Consider the following 26,565-nt stretch of genomic DNA (forward strand, 5'->3'; position numbering starts at 1 on the left):
CCTTTTCGGAACACGGTTTGCCGAAACAACAACAACAACAACAACAACACCACATGGTTTGGCTCCTCTTCACTGCTCAACCGGAAGATTTTAAACACATGATTTTGCTACAAGTCACAAAACACGAAGGTTTGAGTTCTTCTTAAGGCTCTTCTTTTACAGTCAGAGTGGGCCATGCCAATCTTCTCTGTATCGTTCCAATTTTAGTGTGTGTGTTAGATGAACTAACACAACAGCACAAAGATCCTGGGGGGTATTTAAAGGGGTCTTATACAGAAAATGTCCTGTACATGGTAGGAGAAAAGGCTGGAAGGGAGGGCAAAAACTAGCTATAACTAGCTTCATCTGGACAAAAAACAACAGTTAACAGAGGTCTGAGTGCTGAGCTGTGAGCCCTGTATGTATTGTGACCCACCAGTACCCGGTCTGACCCACTTCAGGTCCCGCCTGCCTCGCCGAGGAACTCACCATCGTGCACAGATCCTTTACGTCAGACGGCTAGGATCCGTGCGCTGAGGAGCGAGAGAACAAAAGATCTCCTCGCGGCTCCTTCCCCTGCATCATTCCTCCCAGAGGCACTCTGACCCCTCCACAGAAAGCCCCGGCTGGGCTCCAGGAGCTGCAGCCCCCCAGTGACATACAGATAGACAGTGAGGGAGACGCTCCAAAACATATATAATGCAGTATCGCAAACTCACCAGCAGGTGTCAGCCGTTGACCAATCTATGGAGAGAGCTGCGCTGTAGTCACTGGAGTCTGGCCAAGAACATGTGGGAAAACATAGTTTATGAGTCACGACAACTGGATTTAATTTATACAATTGTCTTTATCCTCGAGGCGAAGTGTTGCATTGTTGAACAATAATCCAGCCACAAAACACGCCCCCATTACCGGGGAGTCGTCCAACCATAGTGTGGTCGTAGCCGCGGACGGACAGCGTTGTTACACGTTGTTACTATACTGAAATAAAGTGTCTATTGTGTTATTCATTACACTGCCGTAGACACGGGCCTCGTGTGGCTCCAGCGTGCCACACGAGGCCACATCGACCATGACTTTACCGGAGCGTGTTGAGGCCGTTGCATTGTGGGTCGTGAGCGCCATGTTTCAGCAGGGTTGTTTACGTGCTTTATTTGTGCATTTTCAACCAGCAGCAATACTGCGACAGCAAACACGAAACAACACACGAAAGAGCTGCTCCCACGGTGCTCTCGGCGCCGGTAACTCACGAGGCACTTCGGACACTAGCCATGAAATGATAACACACATCATGTTGAACTTTTCTTTTTAAAAAGCATTTCCCATCCCTATTTCCTGTCTCCACTGCAGCTTCCTACCTGGGCCATGACACCACACAGCGCGTCCCTCGGCACTCTGCACTCTTACAGGCGCTGTCTCGGCTCTGCCATCCAGTCCTGCCTCCTGCCTCCTGCCTCCTGCCTCCTGCCTCCTGCCTCCTGCCTCCTGCCTCCTGCCTCCTGCCTCCTGCCTCCTGCCTCCTGCCTCCTGCCTCCTGCCTCCTGCCTCCTGCCTCCTGCCTCCTGCCTCCTGCCTCCTGCCTCCTGCCTCCTGCCTCCTGCCTCACCTTGGATGTTGACCTGTGGCCACCGGTGCGAAGAAGCTTCTCGAGGGGGGGACTCCTCGCGTGTCTTCAGGCCGAAGATGAGGCGGCTCGAGCGGGACTGTTGGGTGAGTTACCTCGTTCGTTCCTGCAGACGCCTCAGCAGTTCAGGAAGTTGTTGAACACAGCCCCCAATTAAGAGTTTAAGCACTTTGAGACGCATGAGGTGATATTCGTTATATTTTTCCCAAAGGTTTCTGCCACAGATGCGTAAAAAAAAGAAAGAAAGACTAACGCATATTCACCAAAACAAAGTTAAAATTAAAAAAAATGCACATTAACTATTGTTTGTAATTAAGTCGCAATATGTATTTATTTATAGTAATTTGCCAAGTTCATTATTTGAGGAGACGTGTAAAGGATCTGGCGGACACTCATTTCACACACGGCGGCAATTCTATCAGACAAATGCGTTAAAAGTAAAGTACAGACAAGAAATACAAAAGATAAAAGAACAACAACTGGCATAGACTTACCTGATATACTGTAGCTGGGAAAGCACGGGTAGCCTATACACGTACCTGTCGTACGTAAATGTAGATTATTCGCTGGTTAAATAACAACAAACTGACTACATGTCATCAACTTTTCACACACACTGCTGACTTCATAATGATTATTATTATTATTATTATATTATAATCACCCTTATCAAAAACAACAACTATAACAATAATATAGTTTGGTGACTCGTAACGGAATTCACACGTATACTTGTCGATGTACGACCTCCATAGCTTGTGTATTGGCTTCACTCGCATCGTCTTTTCTTTTTCCCCCTGTTTTTTTTAAGTAAGTTCTGTAATATCGGACCGTCTGATAGTCCTTGAAGGCACCAGTTTGTTCGTAACAACCGTTGCTGGGCTCCACCTATTCCTCCATAAAGGGATGCGCGTAGAAGTAAGCAGGTCCAGCGAAGCGTTAGCTAGCTACATGTTTTAGTTGTGCGTCCCGTTATTGTACATGCGCACTGAATAGCGCGCGGCATAGCTAAACACACTAATAATAGACACTGCCCGTCAGTTAACCAGTAGCGGTACGTGGGTAACGTTCTCCTTCACGTTAGCTAGCGTCATTAACGCAATTAAACTAACGCTAGCTAGATAGCGACATGCGAACTAGTTAACTAGCTAGCTAGCTAATGTAGCGGCGCTCCAAAAGTTGACACGAAGACCAATATCACAATATTTGGAAAACAAATAACTCCCTAAGTATTGCAGGTCTAATTATAGACAGCGTTAGTTAAGTTAGCAGGCGAGAGCAGTCTGACAGGGATGTGGAGGAATCTGAAAGTACAGTATGACGTAACGTTATAGGTTTCATTTTTTATAGAGCAACGTTGGTATTTGTATTATTTGATAATATTTAATTGGTATTATTTAATAACGTTTAATTATTTTCCGAACCAAGAAAGTCAATACAAGACTAACATCTTTGTATTTCACTCGTGCAGTTAAACAGGCCGACGCGATGAATCGCGCCGTGGCAGGGCCGGACAGAGCACACAACAACCGGGGTTATATGCTCACTGATGACCACTCTTCTCTAGACTGCGGCTCTGAGAAGGACGGCCATGTCCTTGCTGTTGCTGCAGGGACCCGTCCTGTGTGGGCGGCGTCCACTTCAGACGTCAATGTGCCCGGGATACTTCCTTATGCTCACCAGCATACTATTCAGCCCGCAACGGTGGACCCTCTCACCTTAAGGTCAACTTTACTCAACAGTTGTTGAATGCATAACCCAAATGACACGCAGGCCATGTTGTACTCATCTTCTGACCTCACCATAAGTTTGTAAAAACAAACAAACAAAAACCTTGAAGAGTACTGTATTGTATGTACTGTTTCACAGGCTCTGACAGTGTGAACACAAATATAAACAGTGGATGTTATTTTTAGTTTTTACGTGGACTAAGTTTAAGGACTTGATTGCAGGTTCCAATGTTCCTGTCAGTCCACTCAGTGTCAGCTGACTTACTCAGACTACCTCCTGGAGTCCCAATCAAGTCAGTACAACCTCCTCACTGGGTAAGTCCACATTTACTCTACATTACCTTAACTGAATATCTCACCAAATGGCAGGTCCTAGCCAGCACATCGTCTATCTTAACCTTTGCACCCTCTGGTGGCGGTATGAAGCATGACACAGGCACGGAAATGACGGGGTTGAAACGCACAACTTTTTACTGGGATTCTTTCATAGTCCCTTTTTTAATTTGAATACCTTCTAGAAAATAGAATGATACCAGTGTTGAAGGGGCAGCCACAATGCCAGATGTTATGACATAGAGGTGCCTGAGGATGTAGAGTGACTTGAGGCAGTCTTGGTCTCCTCAGCCTTGTGCCCGGTCCACCTGAAAGCAGCCAACACGGCTCCGTTTCTGCTCCTTGGTTCCCTAATGAACCCATTCTCTGCAGCATGATGCCGGTGAGTATTAAAACGTCTTCATGGATTAAAACAGAATTTGTACATGGGTCATTTGTTTTTTATTGTGTGTGTGTTATAGGGAGACTTGCATGACCCTTTTGCCAGCATCTGTTTACCACCAGTGGACCACCAGCAGTTTCATGAGGGACTGACTGAATTGACATCCCACATCACGCAGCCTGTGAGTTCTACCATCAGCATGGATTTTCATTTATATCTATTGAACGTGAAAAATAGTTGATTTTATGAACACACACACACACTTAAAAATCTATAAACGGTAGATCTATTATCAAAAATAGCTGCCGGCCCATTTTCCCGGTTAACTTGTCAACTAATTGACGGTTGCCCTTCTCGCCTCCCCTCCCTCACCTGTGTAGGTGGTGTGTGATGGGGATGGAGAGGCTATCCTGGTTAACCCCTGTGAGCAGGAACCTGTGTTCCTCACCCTGACATCTGCTCAAGGGAACGGTGAGGACAAGTTTAGGCAGGTGACGTGTTGATGTCCATTTAGTTGTGTGCTAGGGATACGCATCAACGAGCAGGTAACAAAAGCAACCTTTACGGAGCGCATGCCTAACATGAACTAAATCAGCCACAACGCACTCCACCTGGTGGCCAAAATGAACTCTGAATAAACATAAACTTATTCAATTATTCAATTATTTGTCACCTATTTACATTAGACAGCAACAGAGTCAAAGCCGACAAGCAACAACAAAACATTCAGCTTTTTATTAGGCCAAAGATACTGAACCATAGTTCTGGTATGCTCACATTCCAAGCTTATTAAGTAGTGATGTGTTTTTTGTTGTTGTACCCACACCCACCTGATCAAGATCAATAAGATGATCAGAAAGGCTGGCTCAGTGATTGGCCTTACCCCAGACTCACTAGAGGTCAATGTAGAAAAGAGAACAAGGGCCAAGTTAAAACGATTGTTTCTTTTGAAGACCACCCATCACACTCAGTGTTCTACTGAACCACTCAGGTCCTTCGTTCCAGCAGCAGTTTGATTTTTCAATGAACACCTTTAAACATGTTTTTTTAGTTTGAGCATCTTTCTGATGTCAATCATGTCTCATATGGCATTTTCTGATGTTATTTATTCTTTGTAATGTGTTTCTTGTATGTTGTTGTCTGTGTCTTTGGTGGCAAATGAGTTTATTAAAGTTTTCTAATCTAATTTATGAGAACTAATCTGCTCTGGCCAACCCGCTAAAAACACGTGTTAATCAACCACCCAAACCAACTTCGTGAATTAAAGTAGCACAATAGGAGAGCTAGCTATACTGAGAGCTAGTCAACGAGCTAACCGACCAAGAGCCCAGAGGAGGTATGCCCTGATATTCATGTGTTATGACAAAATAGCTGTAACCCATGATTGGTCACCCAAATTGCATCCCTTCTTGAAGTTTGTTAGTTGAATTGGGGTTCCATAGTAATCCTCTTTTCCTTTGTCTTTAACAGATGGGAATGTGTTGGGGACTCTCAGCCAGGTAGGAAAACAAAGTGTGCTCTATTTTCATAGTCGGATGTCATCTGTCTCTGAGGAACATTCGTAGTCTTCATTTCTTTGACGCCATCTCTATATTTACCATCACCGAGTGATAGATTGCTATTCATGTATTCAATCATTCGTTCGTACATAGCTTCCCCAGTACCACCAGACAACATGTCCCATGTATGAGTCCAGAGACATGCAGCCTCAAGCCCCTCCAGCACGGTAAGAACTGTAAGCAGGTCGCAAACATAAAGTCAACTTTGAAAGAAATCACACAAACACAAGTATAGGATTCAACGGATTACTGTACATTTTTTATCAATACATTATAATTAGTTTCCATCGTCTCATCTGTTATTTCATTTATTTTCCTGATGTCTTATGCTGCGTTCACACCAAAAGCTTTACTCGCGTCAGTTTACTCGCCCGAGTTGTGTTCATTTACAACCATTCACGAAAAGGGGGCGTGGCTTATCTCCGTGGCTTGTCTCTGTAAAAACGGTTATCATTTCCGCCATCCACCACGGAATAAATAAGTTCTGCTTTAAACTTGTTGTTGACATCCCATAAACGTCGGAACATCTAACGCCCTGGTGTTTGGGTTCATAACATCACCCCTAGGCTCACACAGCTCGGGGAGTTTCACTGACTACATCTGGATAACTTCCGCTTCCAGCGCTGCTAGAGCAGCAGCAGCCAGGGGGCGGAGCATCTCGACGCTGATTGGCAGCGTCGGGTGATGTTCAGTAGTATCAACATGTCAGAAGCAGAGCCCTTTTCAAAGTTAGTAAACATATTTTTGTGGGTGGGGGTTAGCAAGTTTGGTTATCTTTTTTTTTTTTTTTTTTCAATACCACCTGAAGAAGTTTCTCACAACATGTACATTCTCTCACTCTCAGGTCCACAAGTGTTAGGAAGTTAACATTTACTAAAGGGAACATAGCTGATTGTTACACCGCTGGCAGACTACTTAGCCGAGAGAAAAGCAGACGGGAGCACCAGACATGATGGCTAGCTAGCTTGTTAGCTAGCTTATCCATCTCCAGTTAGCTAGCATGCTAGTCTCTTGGAGCTCCCGCCCGCTTTCCTCCCGCTGAGGCTGGTGTCTTAGCAGCGAGGAGTGAGGCAGAAGGACCGTTGGACCCAGTGGACGATAGCTACAAGCCCGCTGTTGGGCTCATTTCCTGTTGTCAGTGGAACATTTGCATGGTGAAATACGGAAGGTAGCTAGCTAACTAGCCGTTGTCACAGTGTAAGAAAGCACACATCGCCAGTGCCAGATTAATGCCAACTTAGTTTGGATTGTTTTCTGTGACCACAGTTGTGTGGAAGCATGGTGGGATAAGTAGGCAGCCGTCTACTGGTTGGTGCTACACTGGTTGCAGAGGATAAGCCCAACAGTGGGCCATCTCTTTCTCTAAAAGTTCATCCTGTTGGCAACCTTTCCCTCCTTCTCTCTAATAGTTAACGAGGCTGTGACTGCTGAGGAGGTTAGCAGAAGGCTAAACTATTAGCAACATTTTCTCTGCTTCTCTCAAAACGCCTAGACGATGTTGTAGCTCGCTAGAGCCTCGACTAACAGTTCATCATCTCAGATGGATGCGATATTGATTCTGGCCCCTAACAACAGTATAATATTTTCGATGTGCAACTTTAGCCCGTTGATCTGAGGGGATTTCTCTTTGCCCCCGGTCTTTCCTTGTTTTGCCTCTTAACTATCACTGTGAGGTAATCATGACGTTGACTTTAAAAGGGTCGAATACACTGAGCTTTCATTATTGTATAGTCTCTTCTTTCGTCCCTGTAGAACTGCTGGAACTTTGTGTGATGCAAAGTCCAGGAAACCCTGCCACTGCACCAGATCCCAGTGCCTCAAACTGTGAGTAGGTGACCGCATTATAGTGGGATGCATTGTCTTTTGAGATGTCATGCTAATTTTCTGTGATGTCTGCACTTCATTTGTATTTACCACTGTAAAAGATGGTCATAGCACAGCTACACAACCAGAAACTATCAGCTCAGGATTTGCAACCCGTAGCCACTAAACAGTCAAACGTATTTAACCTTGTTGTTAACTGACCACACCAAGATTTTGCGGCTCTAAAATAGAACAAAAGTGCTAATAATTGTGTAATTTGTTTGATGCATATTTAACATCTCTGGAAAACAGGTGCAAATATTTGTGGAGGCTATAGTCAGATCTTATTCATGCAAATCAGGTGTATCATGACTGATTTCCGTGACTAGCCACTCGGCTAGGTGCGGGAGAAGATCCCGTTCCTTACTCGCTTTTACAAAGAGATTCCTGGCCGTTGGTGTCTTTGGGTGAGGTTCCCGTTTAATTATAGTTCACAACTGACAATGCAACTGGATATCTTCTAGTTTCCTGGTGTCCCTCTGGTGTGTCTTGTTTTGGGATCTCCCCGTCACCCATGCATCATTACACCTGTCAGGTGCACCTGTGCCCCATATATAAGCCAGCCTAGCCAGGTCGGCTAACGTTAGCTTCACCAACCAACACTCCGACGTCAAGTTTGGATTATTTAACATCCGTTCCCTCTCAGGCAAGGGACAGCTACTACAAGACCTCCTCCTCGACCACAAGTTGGACTTTCTCTGCCTGACTGAGACGTGGCAAACCCCTGACGACTTCTCTCATCTGAACGAGTCTGTTCCACCTGGGTTTGTTTACACCGCACACCCCCGTCTCACCGGAAGAGGAGGAGGTCTCGCGATACTTCACCGCGAGACTTGGAAGGTCTCGTCATTATCTTTGCCAGTATCCCAGACATTCGAATCTGTGGCTCTACAGCTGAATGGTCCTACTCCAACCGTTTTACTCAACATCTACCGCCCACCCAAACCAAACAAGGACTTCATCAATGAATTCACCACACTTCTCACACACATCTGCTCACTGTCTCCCAACATCATTCTGTTGGGCGATCTGAATATTCACATGGACAACACTAATCATCCCCTCACTAAGGACTTCACTTTTTGCTTGGACAGTTTTGGTCTCCTTCAACATATTCACTTCCCCACCCACTCTAAAGGTCACATTTTGGACTTGGTCATTTGCTCTGGTGTCACTCCCCTCAACTGCTCTGCTGTCGATCTCCCTATCTCAGACCACATGCTCATTTTATTTAATTTAAGTTTAACATTATCCAAATACAAACAGTTACGTGTCATATCCTTCCGCAACATCACAAACATTAATCTGGCTGACCTCACAACAGGCATTGACAGTTTCCCCATCATCACCCCCCCACACGCCCTGGATCATCTGGTTAATCTTTACAATGATAGTCTCTGTACTCTGCTGAACTCACTTGCTCCCCTCAAAACCCGGACTGTCTCATTCCCCCACTCTGCCCCCTGGTTCTCCCCTCAGCTCCGCCAGTTGAAAGCCAAGGGTCGTCAGTTGGAGAGGCTTTTCACCAAAACCGGACTCACGATCCATAAACAGATGCACCATGCCCACATCCTCCTCTACAAAGATGCCCTCTCCTCAGCCAAATCACAATTCTTTACTGACAAAATCACTGCTGGTGCTGGGAACACCAGGACCCTTTTCTCTGTGGTCAACAATTCATTCCGCCCCCCAGATTCCCTTCCCCCTCACTTCTACTCCACGGAAAACTGTAACTCCTTAATGTCATTTTTTAACACTAAAATAACTACCATCCATCAGCAACTGACCCCTCATACGTCCAGCTGTCCTTCTACTTTTGTTCCCCCCCCCGTCTCTGTACCTCTCTCCTGCTTCCAACTCCCCTCTGCCATCGTTTTATCAAACCTCATCCAGACTTCCAAGCCATCCACCTGCCAACTCGACCCCCTCCCATCCTCCCTGGTTATAGCCTCCCTCCCCTCTCCGCTACCCCTGATAACGGCCATCATCCATTCCTCTGTTCTGTCCCATCACCTCTCAAATCCGCTGCTGTTACTCCAATACTCAAGAAACCTGGTTTAGACCCCAACATTTTCAATAACCTCCGTCCCATTTCCAACCTACCATTTCTCTCTAAAATCTTAGAAAAAACAGTGTCATCTCAGATTCAGGCTCACCTCTCAAACAACAATCTCTATGAACAGTTTCAGTCCGGTTTTCGCCCCCGTCACAGCACAGAAACCGCCCTCATCAAGATCTCAAATGACCTCCTCATGGCAGCTGACTCTGGACTACTATCAATCCTCATCCTCCTCGATCTGAGCGCCGCCTTCGACACCATCTCCCACACCATCCTCCTCGACCGTCTAGCCTCCATTGGAATTTCAGATACACCCCTTTCATGGTTTCACTCATATCTCTCTGGCCGTACTCAGTTCATTCAGTTAAAATCATTCACATCACATCCCTCCCTCCTCTCCTCCGGTGTTCCCCAGGGATCTGTCCTTGGTCCTATCCTGTTTATTTTCTACCTCCTCCCACTTGGACTCATTTTCCGCAAACATAATATTCAATTCCACTGTTACGCGGACGACACCCAGCTCTATGTTTCCTCCAAACCCTCTTCCACTTCCCCGCCCCCCTCCCTCTGTGCCTGTTTACAGGAAATAAAAAACTGGTTCACCTCAAACTTCCTCAAATTGAACAGCAATAAAACCGAGGTTGTCCTCATCGGCTCCAAGTCCACTCTCACCAAGCATCCCAGTTTCGCCCTCACAATAGACAACTCCTCGGTCTCCCCCTCCCCTCAGGCTAAGAGTCTGGGTGTCGTCCTCGACAGCACACCGTCATTCCACACTCACATCAACACCACCATCCGGTCTGCCTACTTCCACCTCCGAAATATCAACCGCCTCCGCCCTTCACTCACACCCAACAGCGCCGCAATCCTGGTCCACTCTCTTGTCACCTCCCGCTTGGATTATTGTAATTCCCTCCTCTTTGGTCTCCCCCACAAACTCCTCCATAAACTCCAACTGGTCCAGAACGCTGCTGCCCGCATCATCACCAAGACCCCTTCCATCTCTCACATCACCCCTGTTCTACGACAACTCCACTGGCTCCCCATCAAACACGGCATTGACTTTAAGATCCTCCTCCATGCATTCAAGGCCATCCACAACCTCGCCCCTCCATATCTGTCTCACCTCCTCCAAATCAACATCCCCACCCGGTCTCTCAGGTCTGCCTCCTCCATCAACCTGACTGTCCCCCCAGCTCGTCTGTCCACCATGGGGTCAAGAGCCTTCAGCCCTCTGGAACTCCCTCCCCCCTGACATCAGAAACATTGACTCTATCATTTTATTCAAAACCCACCTTTTCAGGCAGGCCTATGCCTGACGTGTTCCCTCTGGGTTGCTCTGCTGCAGACTGTTCTGCTTTTAACTGCGCTGCTTTTTAAATTGTGTCCGATTTTTAAATATGTTGTACGGCGACCTTGAGTGCCTTGAAAGGCGCCTTATAAAACAAATGTATTATTATTATTATTATTATTATAAACTAATGCACACTGCCACCCGTGGTCAACCTGAGAGAGGCTCCACCCTCAAACATATAAAACACAGACATAGCTAATGACTCCTTCACATTGTTAGTCTTTGTCAACACTGTGTTAAATGTGGAATGAACCGTAACACATACGCTCTGATGTAGTTTAACGTGTGTTTATTGTTGTTGATCTCTTTCAGCTACTGCGAGTGTTTTGCCAACGGAGTGATGTGCAGCAACTGTGACTGCTCGCACTGCCACAACAATGCAGAGCATGAAGTGAAGCGGCACAAGGCAATTAAGGTTTGTTAAACACGTTTGCATCACAAGGTTAACAAATGGATTCGTATGTCAGTTTACTTAAATGCTTCAATACGATTCTTTGAAATGTCATAACCTATCTAAATAGAATAAATTAAGCCTCCTAATGAAAGCAAATATGAATGAAACCGCAAGTGGAAAACATAATATATAAGATGACCAGTCATAACATTAGAGATTAGGGCAGTTTTAGACCCCTTTATGACCCTTAATCCGATGCAAAGTTTGACATGTAGAGTGTGTCCTAGGCGTGGGAATGTCAGGTCACCTCAAGATTCGGATTCAGAGAGCTAGGATGCAATTATAAAACGATTATCCATTAATTACACATTAACATTTTTCTATGAGAACCAACAAGACAATAAATAAAATGGCGCCTGTAGCACCATCCTTGTAGTAGAAACATAGAATTCAGCATTTGACATAACAAGCTGCTCTTATTCTCAAATAAATAATAAAGACTTCTCTTCAAACAAACTCCTTGTTATAGGCAATCAGCATTCAGCTCTCATAAAATACCGCTTTCTAGAACATGTGGTTAAACTATACATACTGTGATAAAGTGGCGACCCATGATTCTGTAGCGTGTTATAGCATCCTCCCCTCCTTTCCTCACTAGACCCACCTCTTCAGCTTTGGTTTGGTTGTAGAGTCTCTGTCAGTAACAAACAGGAAATGAATGTTGTATCTCGGATCCAAACTGTGCAAAATAGAGCGAAAGCTCTGATTCTCAATGACTGAGTAGGAACGCAAGTTGCAATTTGCTTTGCCGTTTTCAATTTAGGGGAAATGCTTTCATACGGTAGCTTTTAAACCAGGAGGTGTCGGTCCGATTGTATTCATATTCAGCCGCCCTCACCAGAACTTTGATATCATTTAGCCTAGTTTATAAAGTAAACAAGACTCAGGTGTATTCTGTCTGTTGCGTTCTTGACTTTGTAAGGTGAACCAACGTTTCTCATTGTAGTGAATGACATTCTATTAAAGTCTTTTCATGTATTGTAGTGTCACAGTTAAGGCAGGCTTGTGTTAAGTTGCCTTTTCTGTATTGTTTTTCTTTTACACAAGTTTACATTTTAATTCGAAAATGTACTTTAAGGAGATTGGTGGGGCCGTGGGTTAAACATATTAGTTTCTATCCCTGCCTCTGTGTTGTTTTGTTATGTTAATATCTGTCAGTCTTTCCATATTTTGTCTTTTGGTCACCCAATATGTATCCGATATAAAGACAAGAGGAAACAGCCCATTAAATTCCTGACGGTGAGCGATATCAATGTGGGCTGGTACCGGACGAGGGCTTGCTAGCTGCCGGTGTTTGGCCGCAGTAAACAGCATCCATGGAGGCTAATTGGTGTTTCAGCCAGGACCGGTGTGTCCCTCGATCAGCGGATCTGATTCATTAGCGCAGTAACTGGAGACACTGGAGACACTCTCGCTCTCCGCTGGGCCTCGAACACACGCGTGGACTTTTTTTCCACTTGTAGAGACGCTGTGTCCTCTCATGCCACGGCTCGCACATATAAAGAAAGCTTGAGGGTTAGTGGGGGACGCCCTGCAGAGGAAGTTCATTTTACCCACTGCCCTCACTACGAAGACCTCATAAACCACACAACATGAACTCCATCCTACTTGCCCTTTCTATAACATTATATAACAGTGCAGATCAGATATCTGGTTGAGAGCTGTTATCTACATTTTCAAGTACAACAACATGACAAACTATGGGATTCAAAAAGTGAATTACTATAAAACAAGAGACCTCTTTGTCACTTCTTCCACAGATCATTGTGGGTTTCACTCAGGATTTAGTATTGGCTCTTACATATGTTTATTTTTCTTTATATTGCTGTTTATGTCTTCATAGTCAAAGGAGGGATCCAGCCTTTATTTTGGTGAACATCAGGTAGACTGGTCACTATGTCACAGAGCAATGGATTGGGTTCAGTTTAGAGTTGGGACCGTTAAGTGCCAATAAAACCACAATGTTTTCTCTGATTTGTTTCACCTGAAACGTCCACTGGACGTAGCTGAGTTGTGTCAATGCTTATTAGAAGCAGAACGTAAAGGAAATGTCCTGCTGGAAGCTAATGTCCAATACAGCAAACCTTCCGTAAAACCGTGGTTGTTCGTATGGTTGGAAAATCCATCCATCCATCCATTTTCAATACCGCTTATCCTCATTAGGGTCGCGGGGGCGCTGGAGCCTATCCCAGCTGACATAGGGCGAAGGCAGGGGACACCCTGGACAGGCCGCCAGTCCATCGAGGGCTGGTTGGAAAATGATATGAATATTCAAGGTGGAAACTACCCATTGGGAATGAACAGGAAGTTCTAACGTGAATGAAAAGGGAGCATCAGGGTTGTCTGATCAGCCGATATGTTCCATGTCAAATACAGACGTAAACTAACCTTTTACCATTTCATAAGTAATCAAAATCCATTCATTTGCCAAATAAATAAATATATTTGTCAAATTCATACAGTGTGAAATAGCGGAAAAGGCACTTAGACAATTAGAGGCGGGATGTGGGCCGTGTGCAAAGCATGAATTGAGTTAGCATGCTCCATCAAGCTCCATGGTAACACTATGGACATTTGAATGCCACGCTGTCTCTTCTCTTCCTATACATGGCATGTAGGGGTTTCAATGCGTTCATTTGTATTCAGCCGTTTTGGTACAGGACGCCCCGTTTCTGTATCCCACATTCTTTTCCTTCCAGCTGTTCATGTTGACGAGCCTCTTGACTTCTGCAGCCTGAGTTTTACCCCGAGAGTTTCTGACGGGCCTGCTGCTCGGCTCGGCTCAGCGAGCTCAATGACCACGATTTTAGTCGAACCGTATGCAGATACTGTCAGACTGAAGTTGAGTAGATGTGTGGATACACTTCAAACATTTAATTCATGACGGCATCGCCAGAATGTGTCGATGAGCGGACCGGAACCAGAACGGACTGGACAGAGTCCTTCAGGTCAAAGCCCAGTTCAGGAATTATCAGCATTACTTAATATTTACATTACAGATATCTGCCATTTATTTGTTATTGACAACATGCCACTATTATAGCAGTATATATCTGTTAAAGTAAGAATTACTCTTGAATGTTGATCATTTTCTAAATAAATGAACAAAAGAAAGGGTTTTTTTTTCATCGTTTTCCCCATTGTACCAAAAACATTGAATGTGTGTACCGTTACACCCCTACAAGACTGTTAAAAACAATTGTAGTGTCCTCAGTACTGGTATTGTCATCCTGCAGTTGTGTTTAGGTCGTAACCCCGATGCCTTCAAGTCCAAGTTTGCTGGTGGGAAGACTGGAGAGGTCAAAGGTTGGCACAGCAAAGGCTGCAACTGCAAACGCTCCGGCTGCCTTAAGAACTACTGCGAGTGCTATGAGGTGTGTGTACACACACACACACACACACACACACACACACACACACACACACACACCAAGTGATCTAATGTTCTAGAAACCATGAGGAAACTAAAGGGGCTGAGTGCTATGTGTGAATGTAGCTCAGGGCACAATCAGGCAGAATGCAACACACTGGCATTATTTGTGTGTGTGTGTGTGTGTGTGGGGGGGGGGGGGTAGATAAATAAAAGCCTGTAAGTCCAGGTTGAACCACGATGAGCTTGAGGCTGCATATTTTATTACAATGCTGCTGTTGATTTGAATGGCTGCATGCTTCTCACCTTCTAATGTCCCTCTTAGCTCAAACTTCATTGAAGCTTCTTACTAAGAACACAATCACTACATTTCCCTTGAGCTGAGGTCTGAATCGCTAACTTCACCGCGAGCAGAACATGTATGCACAATTTTTAATACAAATGGACTAACATGAAAACACATACAGGCATATCTGTACTATTATACCCTCCCTGTTCTCGGACCAGGTGCTCTGCATCAGGTAATCTGCTCTCTAGGGACACGAGCATACATGGTGGTTAGACGGGCCGTCACATTCATCATATCCATTTATTCTGTTTGATATCTCCTGGTAATGCGACGAGGTGTTTAGTTACTGCACATAAAGACACATTATTGTATTTACACATATGAGGTCAAAAGAGAATGTTATTTGCTAAATACATTTCTTTCTTTCAATCATTTTATTTTAAGTTTACATAAGTTACACATGACCTCAAACAAGACAATAATAATAATACGTAACAGCATAACGACAAACTATACGAACACTCAGACAAGGACAGAAGACACGGCATCCTCCATATTGAACCTACTATAAAAATGATATATTAATGAATATTGTGCACTTAGGTCCTCGGGGGTCCCTTAGATCCCAAAGTTGCAACCTCTCATTCTTACCACCATTTTATACAGGCCACCCGCCAAATGTCCCCCCCAAGAAAGATGATGCACAACATGACCGCTAGCTCCACAGGAAGTCAGACACATCGACAACCAATGCTAAAAAGAAAAGGGTACAGCAGAAATGCAGATCACGAAACTCAATATTATATCTGTCACAACAATGAAATCCTAATAAATATTGTGGACCATCCCTTCACCGGGTCACTTGGGTTCCAGGGTAAGCCTCTTCGTATGGCTTCAGCAGAGTCCTCGCCTATAAAATCCATAAAAGGGTTCCAAACGGAGAACGACCCGCTCGTGTCTCCTTGGAGAACACGTGTGAGTCGTTGCAGAAGGAAGAAGTTGTAGAACATTGTGAAGCCAACTAGCAACAGATGGTTTGGTGCTTTCTATGTATGATTGATAATCCAGCATAGTAGCATAGAAGACTAATAATGAGTGAGTTATACGTTGTGTCTGTGCGCAGGCCAACATCATGTGCACCTCCAGCTGTAAGTGTGTTGGCTGCAGAAACTACGACGACGGCTCCGATAGGGGCCCCAAAGAGAAGACCACCGAGGTCATCAGCAAGTGAGTCGGTGCAGATGAATGTCATAGCTGAGGCCGACACAGTGAACCACATCTAAGTGTCTGCCACCCTTAAGTTGTCGAGACGTAACCCGGAGGAGCCGTACGAGAACGCAGACCTCCTTCTAGGCCATTGTTCATAGGAGAAAATGAAGTGTGTGTGTGTGTGTGTGTGTGTGTGTGTGTGTGTGTGTGTGTGTGTGTGTGTGTGTGTGTGTGTGTGTGTGTGTGTGTGTGTGTGTGTGTGTGTGTGTGTGTGTGTGTGTGTGTGTGTGTGTGTGTGTGTGTGTGTGTGTGTGTGTGTGTGTGTGTGTGTGTGTGTGTGTGTGTGTGTGTGTGTGTGTGTGTGTGTGTGTGTGTGTGTGTGTGTGTGTGTGTGTGTGTGTGTGTGTGTTCATTCAGATGGCCTGTATCGGTGGTAACTCCCGCTGTGGTGGAGGCTGTGTGCGGCTGTCTGCTGGCCAAAGCAGAGGAGGCGGAGGCCCAGAGCGGCGCCCGGGCTGAGCACGCGGTCCTGGACGAGTTCGGCCACTGTCTCTCACAGATCGTCAAGGCCATGTTCAAGTACAACACGTACTGAAGCCAGGGGGGGTCTCAGGGGGGGTCTCGGGGCCAAGACTTCCAAACCTCACCTGGTTAGGATCCAAGACAAACAGCTGGACCAACGTGGATATTTAATATGAATACTTTTTATCCTGTACGGCTGTCATGACAACAGCAATACACAAAACGAGTTTAGTTTATTTATAGTAATAAATAATATTCTCTATATAATATTCTTTGAAAGCTTGTCTGGTTTCTCACACTCGGCTTCATTTTGGTGTGTGATTTTCCAATACTATTGTTTTTTTATATATATATATTTATGTATGTATATATATATATATATATATATATATATATATATATATATATTTGTTGTTGTTACACTTCTAAATATATTTATATATATGTATGTACATGTACATGTTCTGGTTGTGATTTAAAATGCAGTTTCACTGGTTTTTACTACAAACATTGTTACAAGTCGCTGCCTTTTTGTAGCACATTTATGTTCTTAAGAAATAACAAGATATGAATTCCCCAATCTTTAACTTTTCTCTAAATTATTTTATTTATTTATTCCTCTGGATTCATATTTGTTGTTGTTGTTGTTACACTTCTAAATTATATATGAATGGGAATAACTTCCAAAATAAACATGACTATAAAAGACATTTGGTGTGTCACTGGCTTGAAGGGAGGTTGAGAGTCTTAATTGGACTTGAGGTGGGAAGAATAAGTAGTAATCAATAAATGTGTGTGTGTTTTGGACACTTGCCTGAACTTATAACTGGAAAGATACATTATATATGATATATGTATCTGATATGAACACAGGACTGCAATCCTAAGGTCATATTCTGCTTCCAGAAAACAACTGACCACGAGAATATTATAATCGTATGGATGTTCTATATTTTATTCTTTCACTTATAATTTGTGTACTTTCCCCCTCCAACATGAAAGTCTAATGTTATTTTGTTTAAGTACTTCTCCACACTGGGAAGAAAAACACTAAATCCCTTTTTTCTCCGCTATTGGCCAAAAAGCTGTCAAATGTTGAGCTATTATGTCTAGAATATGGTGCACTCTGCGTATTAAAGGACCAGTGTGTCCAGTGTAAAGGACCAGAAATGGAATATAATAGTCACAACCATGTATTCATTAGTGTAAAATCACCTAGCAGCAAGAGCTTGGGTGTTTTTGGTAGTTTAAAATTGGCCGTCTACTAATTGGAAGATCGCTAGTTTGATCCCTGATCTTTGGACAAGATCCTGAGCCCCAGAATGCTCCTGAAGGCCACGCCATCGGTGTGGCCTTCATGGACATGAATATTAGATTACAGCCTGCTGGGTAGAACCGTGCATGGCAGCCTCTGCCGTCTGTATGAAAGTGTCTGTCAATGAGAAGTGGGCGGAGTCGCTGTGACGTCACCCATTGGTTTGTGGACTACAACTGATTTTGGCATTTTTGCCTTCGCTATCTTGTTTTTTTTAAACTAGAAGTGACACGAGAGTGGAGGTGATTTCACACAAGCTACTCGACTTCTGTTGAATCCTGGTGGGCTGTTGGTCACTGGAAACTACAACCAATCAATCAAACTACAACCAATCAAACTACAATCAATCAAACTACAACCAATCAAACTACAATCAATCAAACTACAACCAATCAAACTACAATCAATCAAACTACAACCAACAAACTACAATCAATCAAACTACAACCAACAAACTACAACCAATCAAACTACAACCAATCAATCAAACTACAATCAATCAAACTACAATCAATCAAACTACAAACAATTAAACAAACTACAATCAATCAAACTACAACCAATCAAACTACAACCAATCAATCAAACTACAATCAATCAAACTACAAACAATTAATCAAACTACAATCAATCAAACTACAATCAAGTCGATAACCCATTACCACTGAAAGGAGAAAGGTAGGACACAATCTTATACGTGTTTATTGTTAACATGGAAAGTGACGGCATGTTTATATTTACATATATTCCAAATCTTAAAATTCTACACTCCATATCACCACTAGCAGGTGGTTACTGTTCACTCTGATGACGCTACCACCTGGTGGTGGGGTTTTCCATAAACATTTTATATATATATATATATATATATATATATATATATATATATATATATATATATATATATATATATATATATATATATATATATATATATATATATTTAAAGACCATACCCCTTTAATTGGTGCCCAGCTCCAAATGTTTGCCAACTAACAGGTTATTCCAGCCATGTGAAGTCGTTCCAATATGTTTGTTTCCTTTCACATCTATATATAGTCCCGTTTATGAAGATGTGTGGAGTGGACGATGACGACGGTGGACTGTTTGTGAAGATAATCAGTGAGCTTATAGAACCGAGGTCCTGATACTGGGAAACCTCTAATGGAAATACAAACAGCAGCAATGAGGAATATTTCTGTGTTACTCATCAGGACAAACACAAACCCCAGCACCATACTATTAATGTTCCTCGCTGCAGATCACGGTCGTGACGTCAGCCTGTGTTGTTGTGCTGTTTTCTTTTAACCTGCAGTAAACAGGCCTCGCAGGGAGCCGGATCGAAGCTGCTGCTGCCGGGGATATAAGCAGCCGGCCGTCGGTGGACCACACACACACGCTCCGCTGCAGCAGACATGGTGAGTGGAGACAACTTGTTACATTCACTTGGTTGGGTTTCTTCTTGAAACACACATGTGTTGCTTTTTATTGTTAAAGTGTCTTTGATGGGATTGTATAACAATTTGAAATGTATTTGGTTTAATCTGTTAAATGTAGTTAGTAAAATTGCTTTGCTGTAGAAAATAATGAATTTCTTTCTTTCATTATTGATTCATATTCTAATAACTACTCACGACAGTCATTACAGATAAGATCATTTATTTGTACTACTCAGTATTTAATAGTCATACTAATACTTACTAATACATACTAATACTGACCCCTCCTTAGTCATTAAGGAGGGGTGGTCTGACTAGTGACCCCTCCTTAGTCATTAAGGAGCGGTGGTCTGACTAGTGACCCCTCCTTAGTCATTAAGGAGCGGTGGTCTGACTAGTGACCCCTCCTTAGTCATTAAGGAGCGGTGGTCTGACTAGTGACCCCTCCTTAGTCATTAAGGAGGGGTGGTCTGACTAGTGACCCCTCCTTAGTCATTAAGGAGCGGTGGTCTGACTAGTGACCCCTCCTTAGTCATTAAGGAGGGGTGGGCATGTTGCTGTGACTCTTCATATGTAGTTAACATTTAATAACAACTGACCAATTACTTCGACATTTTAAAATATATTTAATTCGGGGCAGACAGTAAAATAATAAACAGTTAAACAACAGAAAAGATCCAATAGAAAGGACCAGTTGATTTGAGCTTACCTCTTGACACGCGCCATGTTCAGGACGTGCATGTTGTCGACATCCACCTGTACTGTACCTTTTTCTCTACATGTCTGTTAATGCAGCGTATTCATTCAATTGCATGAATACACTTCCAATAACATGAAAGTCCCTTTGTAAACAAATAACTACACGTGTTGTTCACTGCTACAGTATAGGTGCTTGAAGGCTTTTCTTCTTAATTATGACAACAAAATTCAGTTCAATGCAAAAAAGGTTGAGGCTCGCTCCTCTCTTTCCACTTGTGTTTCTACAGTAAAGTCACGGGGATGGACCCTTAGGGAGGGTTCTCAGTCAAGTGTGATTGACTCACTGCTGTATTCGTGGACACCAAGCAGCCTGCTATCAGATTGCATCATAAAGGTTGTATTTCCGTGTGTAGTTTGGAGAGCTCAGAGTCTAACCCAGCTCTGTGTTGTTTGCATGTCCTTGTTCCAGAAGATAAAAGTCCCGGTTGTCTGGACATGTACTTTAGTCGTCTCCCTGTTGGTCGAGTCGTGTCATGCTCAGAAGGTAAAGCTCAGCAGCTGCTCTTGTGGTCCTTTGGGTTCCTGTGTCACACCGTGTTACCAAAGCAAGCTCTCGCCATCTCTCTCCCCTCAGCTGAACATCCACTGGGGTCCTCAGTCCATGATGTACTTGAAGGGCAAACGTGAGTTCCACCACCAGTCAGAGTCTCACTTCACACTTGACAAATCCACACTGAATGTTAACTCCACATATGCAAACAAATCTATGATTTACAATGTCAGAGAATATATAATACGTTTTTACTCTTGCTCTGTAATTATAATAATGATGTTTGATCTTTTATTAATACACTGTTGTGTATAACTGTTGATTCTACCCAGACGCACACTGTGCCCACAACGCAGATGCACAGAGGTTTTATGACAAGTACACAAATGTAAATATTTGGACAGTAATTACAGCATCCCCATCTGGCCAGTTGAGGCTATATTTCTTTCTTTCTTTCTTTCTTATTAATTTAGAATTACGCAACAATAACCGTTTGTCCTCTCTGGAACAGAGCAGTGTGAAGGAATTAGTGGCATCTAGTGGTGAGGGTGCAGATTGCATCCAACTGAACACCCCTCCCTTTCCAAGCTTCTCAGAGAACGCTGGTGCCTTCAGGTAACATGATAAAGTGTGTGGTTTTGTCCATTCTGGGCTTCTGTAGAAACATGGCAGACTCTCTAAAGAGGACCCGCTCCATTTGTAAATATGAACGGCTCATTCTGAGGTAACAGAGACAACGGTTCTCAGTTTCAGGTGATTATACACAAATTAAATCAATAACATTTTTATAAATGTGCAACATTTAACAATTTGTCGTTAAAACCAGAATGATCGATCAGTTGTACCATAGTTCTGTAATCACCAGTCCCATGGTAACCAATCTTTATAGTGTGGTAATTGAATGGGCCACCCAACCGAATTACTGGACATAAATCCTATCGCTCCAATATCGTCATGTCGGTGTGACCATGTTCTCTGCTGTTGATGCCTTCAGATGGCAGGAGGTCTGTGTCGGAGGAGGACAACAGTGTTCTGACCCGGGGTCTGCAGGGCTGGTACGCAGTGCTCAGAGGTACGTCACGACCCCTTCAGCTTCACTCACTGCAGTCTTCATCTGTGACACATGCAGGCACAAAGCCGCGGGGACTTCCTTTCTAATCTGCAGCTCCATTTGGGCTTTTTCCGCCTCCTGTATCTCGCTGTCTGACAGCGGAGTGAGATAAACCAGCTGGTGGACAAGAGCATTTAGCAGCTAGAGAGAGACCGATGTTTCACGACCACAACAACTCCAAATGAATTGGATAAACACTCCATGGTGTTCAAAGCTGTGGCGCCTCCTACTGGACAAAGATCTAACTGAGGTCTCGTGTGTCAAGATGTCTTCGTTCTTCACTCTCCTCAGTGGGATGTGTCTGGGTAAACTGACCTTGTACCAAACCGGCTCTGTTCACTCCAAACTCAATAGTTCTGAGGATCTTTTTAGTGGGAAAAGGAATTGTAGCAAGACACCATACAATGTGCCCTCAGAGAGATGCTCTGGCTTCTTCCCCACCAGACAGGGTACGTTTCTACTGATATGCACTGCTATACATTTCAAGTCCCAGGTTATGTGTCTACTGGGATGCTAACTATCCATTTGGTGAGGCCTGAGAGCACACTGGAGACTGACATCTCAGTTAAATATCTTTTTCTTAGAACTCCGTCAGGAAAGCGGTGACGGTGGCTCCAGGCAGCAGTGGCTCCTAAAGAGGTTAGCGTAGCCGCTGCAGTAGCATCAGTTCTCATTCGCTCTTCTCCCGACCGGCTCATCCGATTCTGAGATTGCCGCCAGTTCTCTAAACAGTTTCCAATGACCGCTTCTCAGATAGAAAACGGACCATTCTCATTTCCATGTGTCGCTTTGTCAGGCACCTCGGCGTCTGATACCAAAGCACACGGCTCCCTGAAGCTCAGTTTGTACTCAAATGGTTGGTAACACTGGAGAAAGATTGGAAAGGATGGATACAAACCGGAGAAACCTTTACAAATAGACACAAAACTACGACTAAGGAGTCATTGTGAGTCTCTTTGTCTACTTGCAGCTGTTTTGCATCTATTTATAGTTGTTTCAGTCTCTTTTTGTTTCGTTGTAGTCTTTTTGAGTCTCTTTCTGGTTAGTATTGTCTCTTTGAGTGACATTTTGTACGTGTGTGTGTGTGTGTGTGTGTGTGTAGGCATCCAAAAGCTGCAGTCACGGGACTTCAGGAAACCCAGTCACATCCTGAGCTCTGAAAAAGTCCTCATCCGCTACCTCCAGGAGAGATGAGACACGCCCACTGCCTACCACTTCACTGAGAACATGTCCACCACCACAGTGTGTCTCACAGAGTCCGGTTCACATCGAGTGTGACGGGCAGAGATGCCAGTGGTGCTACAACCCGGCCAGACCATCGGCAGGTTTTCACAAGCTCTGGTTTTGTTGTTGCAGTATATTAATATGTCCTCAGAGAACAGTCATGTTTGTATTTTTGTGTACATATTTCTGCTTGCTGTATGTAAAGCAACAGAAAACTGCTAAATGCTCTGAATAAATAATGGAAGATGGTCTGTACATCTTTTCTGTCTCGATCTTTCTGGCTGCAGTGTTTCCTCGTGACCACCAGAGGGAGGCACGTGATCGTAGGAACCGTGATGGTCACACACACAGAGGCTTTTTACTCTGATGACAGGCTTTTATTCCTGTATGGGACGACCTCATATCTTCTTTCTACTTCCCTACTTCTGGTCAGTGTACTAAACCATCAGATAAAGTACTCAACCAGATTGTATATATGTATGCATGTCAAATGAAAACTAGAGTTGGAAGTATACATCTGAAGATTATATTCTGCTTGTGAATCCTAATTCATACCGTCCTCTGTGTTTGTGGAGCCTGTGGTGATGATGAGTGGAGCCTCATTACAGCCTCCAGTTAAGCTGTCTGACTTAATTGAACAGGCTCTAATAACAGTAAACCCTAACATTGCACAAAAATATATATTTTCACATCTCTCGTGTCCATTGTGTGAAATGTTTGGTGGCACTACACCACGTGCCCTCGGAGCTGGGATGGATTCCATCTCTGTTTAAAAAAATAATAAGAAAAAAAGAAGGGACTTGAGCCCTCAGAACAAGTCAATATGTCAATAACCACAAAGTGGCCCACTCAGGGCCTCCCTTCCCTCTGGTGGAGCCCAGCAATACGGCCCGGGTCTCCAGGCGGAGGGGCGACGAGGAGCTCCGCTCCTGGCCAGGAGGAGGAGGAGGAGCCACGGCTGCCGGCCACTGGAACTTCCGACTGCAGGTGGAAGGCTGTCTGTCCACGGCGGTCTGGCTGCTAGAGTCTGAGCTGGTTTTCTGATGGTATGGTTTATACGGGTCATACAGAGGCGTCAGTATTTAACGGAGGAGGTTTCATAACCTCACAGTAACTTGACCGGAGCAAGAGAAGCTCCATCTGAACACTGACCTCCCTGTTCCTCTGTCCTCTCCACCACCTCCTCCACGCTGAGCTGCGGTTCCTCCAGCCATATAAACAGCCTCTATTAGCCTTCAGTTAAACAAACAGCAGCGGTGCTTGGTTTGGCCTCCTCGGCTCAGACCGATCACGTTTCTGGGACGGCCCAATGCTGCTCGTTCCATCACGCTGCTGCTGTAATCAGTTTAGACATTTCTTCCTTTTTTCCTTTTAGAAGGAAGGAACGCTGTGAGAGAGCCAGGTGACAACTTAACCCTACGTTCACCTCGAAGGAGGTCTGAGATGGACTGGAGGCCAGGAGGCAACCTCCACTTCTGCTGAGTGAGGCCAAGTGTCTTAAAACCTGCATTCTCTTTAGTGTCCATCAGGGGGCGACTCCTCTGGTTCTAAAGAAGTCTATGCTTCATGTGTTAAAGCTGCAGGGGTTCGTACTACAAGAGTTTTAGAGTTGTAAAATTAACAGCTGCATCCAGAATGTTTTTCCTCGGCATAACGAACGCACATCAAACCCACGGGACTGCACCGCCCCGGACCAACAACACTGTTCCACTGAAACGGGTTCTTTACTTTTAGTTATTGGCTTTTACTTGTAATTCATATTGGTTCACACAAACACTCTCCATCAGGGGCGTCGTTAGGCCTATTTTAGGGGGCTACAGAATGTGTCTGTCGGTAGTTACCTGTTTACATTCAGGTGTACCTGTAAGTCCAGGTAGTTACAGAATGTGTCTGTCTGTAGTTGTTAACGAGTGTTACCTGTTTACATTCAGGTTTACCTGTAAGTCCAGGTAGTTACAGAATATGTCTGTCTGTAGTTAACGAGTGTTACCTGTTTACATTCAGGTTTACCTGTAAGTCCAGGTAGTTACAGAATGTGTCTGTCTGTAGTTAACGAGTGTTACCTGCTTACATTCAGGTTTACCTGTAAGTCCAGGTAGTTACAGAATGTGTCTGTCTGTAGTTAACGAGTGTTACCTGTTTACATTCAGGTTTACCTGTAAGTCCAGGTAGTTACAGAATATGTCTGTCTGTAGTTAACGAGTGTTACCTGTTTACATTCAGGTTTACCTGTAAGTCCAGGTAGTTACAGAATGTGTCTGTCTGTAGTTAACGAGTGTTACCTGCTTACATTGAGGTTTACCTGTAAGTCCAGGTAGTTACAGAATGTGTCTGTCTGTAGTTAACGAGTGTTACCTGTTTACATTCAGGTTTACCTGTAAGTCCAGGTAGTTACAGAATGTGTCTGTCTGTAGTTGTTAACGAGTGTTACCTGCTTACATTCAGGTTTACCTGTAAGTCCAGGTAGTTACAGAATGTGTCTGTCTGTAGTTGTTAACGAGTGTTACCTGCTTACATTCAGGTTTACCTGTAAGTCCAGATAGTTACAGAATGTGTCTGTCTGTAGTTAACAAGTGTTACCTGCTTACATTCAGGTTTACCTGTAAGTCCAGGTAGTTACAGAATGTGTCTGTCTGTAGTTAACGAGTGTTACCTGGTTACATTCAGGTTTACCTGTAAGTCCAGGTAGTTACAGAATGTGTCTGTCTGTAGTTGTTAACGAGTGTTACCTGTTTACATTCAGGTTTACCTGTAAGTCCAGGTAGTTACAGAATGTGTCTGTCTGTAGTTGTTAACGAGTGTTACCTGTTTACATTCAGGTTTACCTGTAAGTCCAGGTAGTTACAGAATGTGTCTGTCTGTAGTTAACGAGTGTTACCTGTTTACATTGAGGTTTACCTGTAAGTCCAGGTAGTTACAGAATGTGTCTGTCTGTAGTTGTTAACGAGTGTTACCTGCTTACATTCAGGTTTACCTGTAAGTCCAGGTAGTTACAGAATGTGTCTGTCTGTTGTTGTTAACAAGTGTTACCTGCTTACATTCAGGTTTACCTGTAAGTCCAGATAGTTACAGAATGTGTCTGTCTGTAGTTAACAAGTGTTACCTGCTTACATTCAGGTTTACCTGTAAGTCCAGGTAGTTACAGAATGTGTCTGTCTGTAGTTAACGAGTGTTACCTGGTTACATTCAGGTTTACCTGTAAGTCCAGGTAGTTACAGAATGTGTCTGTCTGTAGTTAACAAGTGTTACCTGCTTACATTCAGGTTTACCTGTAAGTCCAGGTAGTTACAGAATGTGTCTCTCTATTCTTTGCATTAATATAGATTATTATCATATTTTTTTCTATTGAATGGTATATTTGACACTGAACTAGTTCATCTTTATCTCAGTGATAGTGTCCAAATGAGCATAAAATGTCACTATGACCCTGAAATTAGAGCAAAATCACACTCTTTCTGATTGAACCAATCTATGAACTGTCAGAAACAATGGATATCAGG

General features: G+C 43.9%; 1 protein-coding gene and 1 pseudogene across 1 annotated transcript; one reads left to right on the forward strand and one right to left on the reverse strand.

The window, feature by feature from the left end:
* Nucleotides 1–169: 169 nt before the first annotated feature.
* On the reverse strand, nucleotides 170–231 carry LOC117732910 (annotated as a pseudogene).
* A 17,818-nt stretch (nucleotides 232–18,049) lies between these two features.
* Nucleotides 18,050–23,035, forward strand: LOC117732327 (spexin prohormone 2-like). The gene is made up of 5 exons (XM_034535219.1): nucleotides 18,050–18,073; nucleotides 20,650–20,724; nucleotides 20,815–20,863; nucleotides 21,725–21,802; nucleotides 22,944–23,035. The coding sequence occupies exons 1-5, from the start codon at nucleotides 18,050–18,052 to the stop codon at nucleotides 23,033–23,035; spliced, it is 318 nt and encodes a 105-aa protein (XP_034391110.1).
* Nucleotides 23,036–26,565: the final 3,530 nt, after the last annotated feature.

Source organism: Cyclopterus lumpus, chromosome 6, assembly GCF_009769545.1.
Source record: "Cyclopterus lumpus isolate fCycLum1 chromosome 6, fCycLum1.pri, whole genome shotgun sequence".
Lineage (NCBI taxonomy): Eukaryota > Metazoa > Chordata > Actinopteri > Perciformes > Cyclopteridae > Cyclopterus > Cyclopterus lumpus.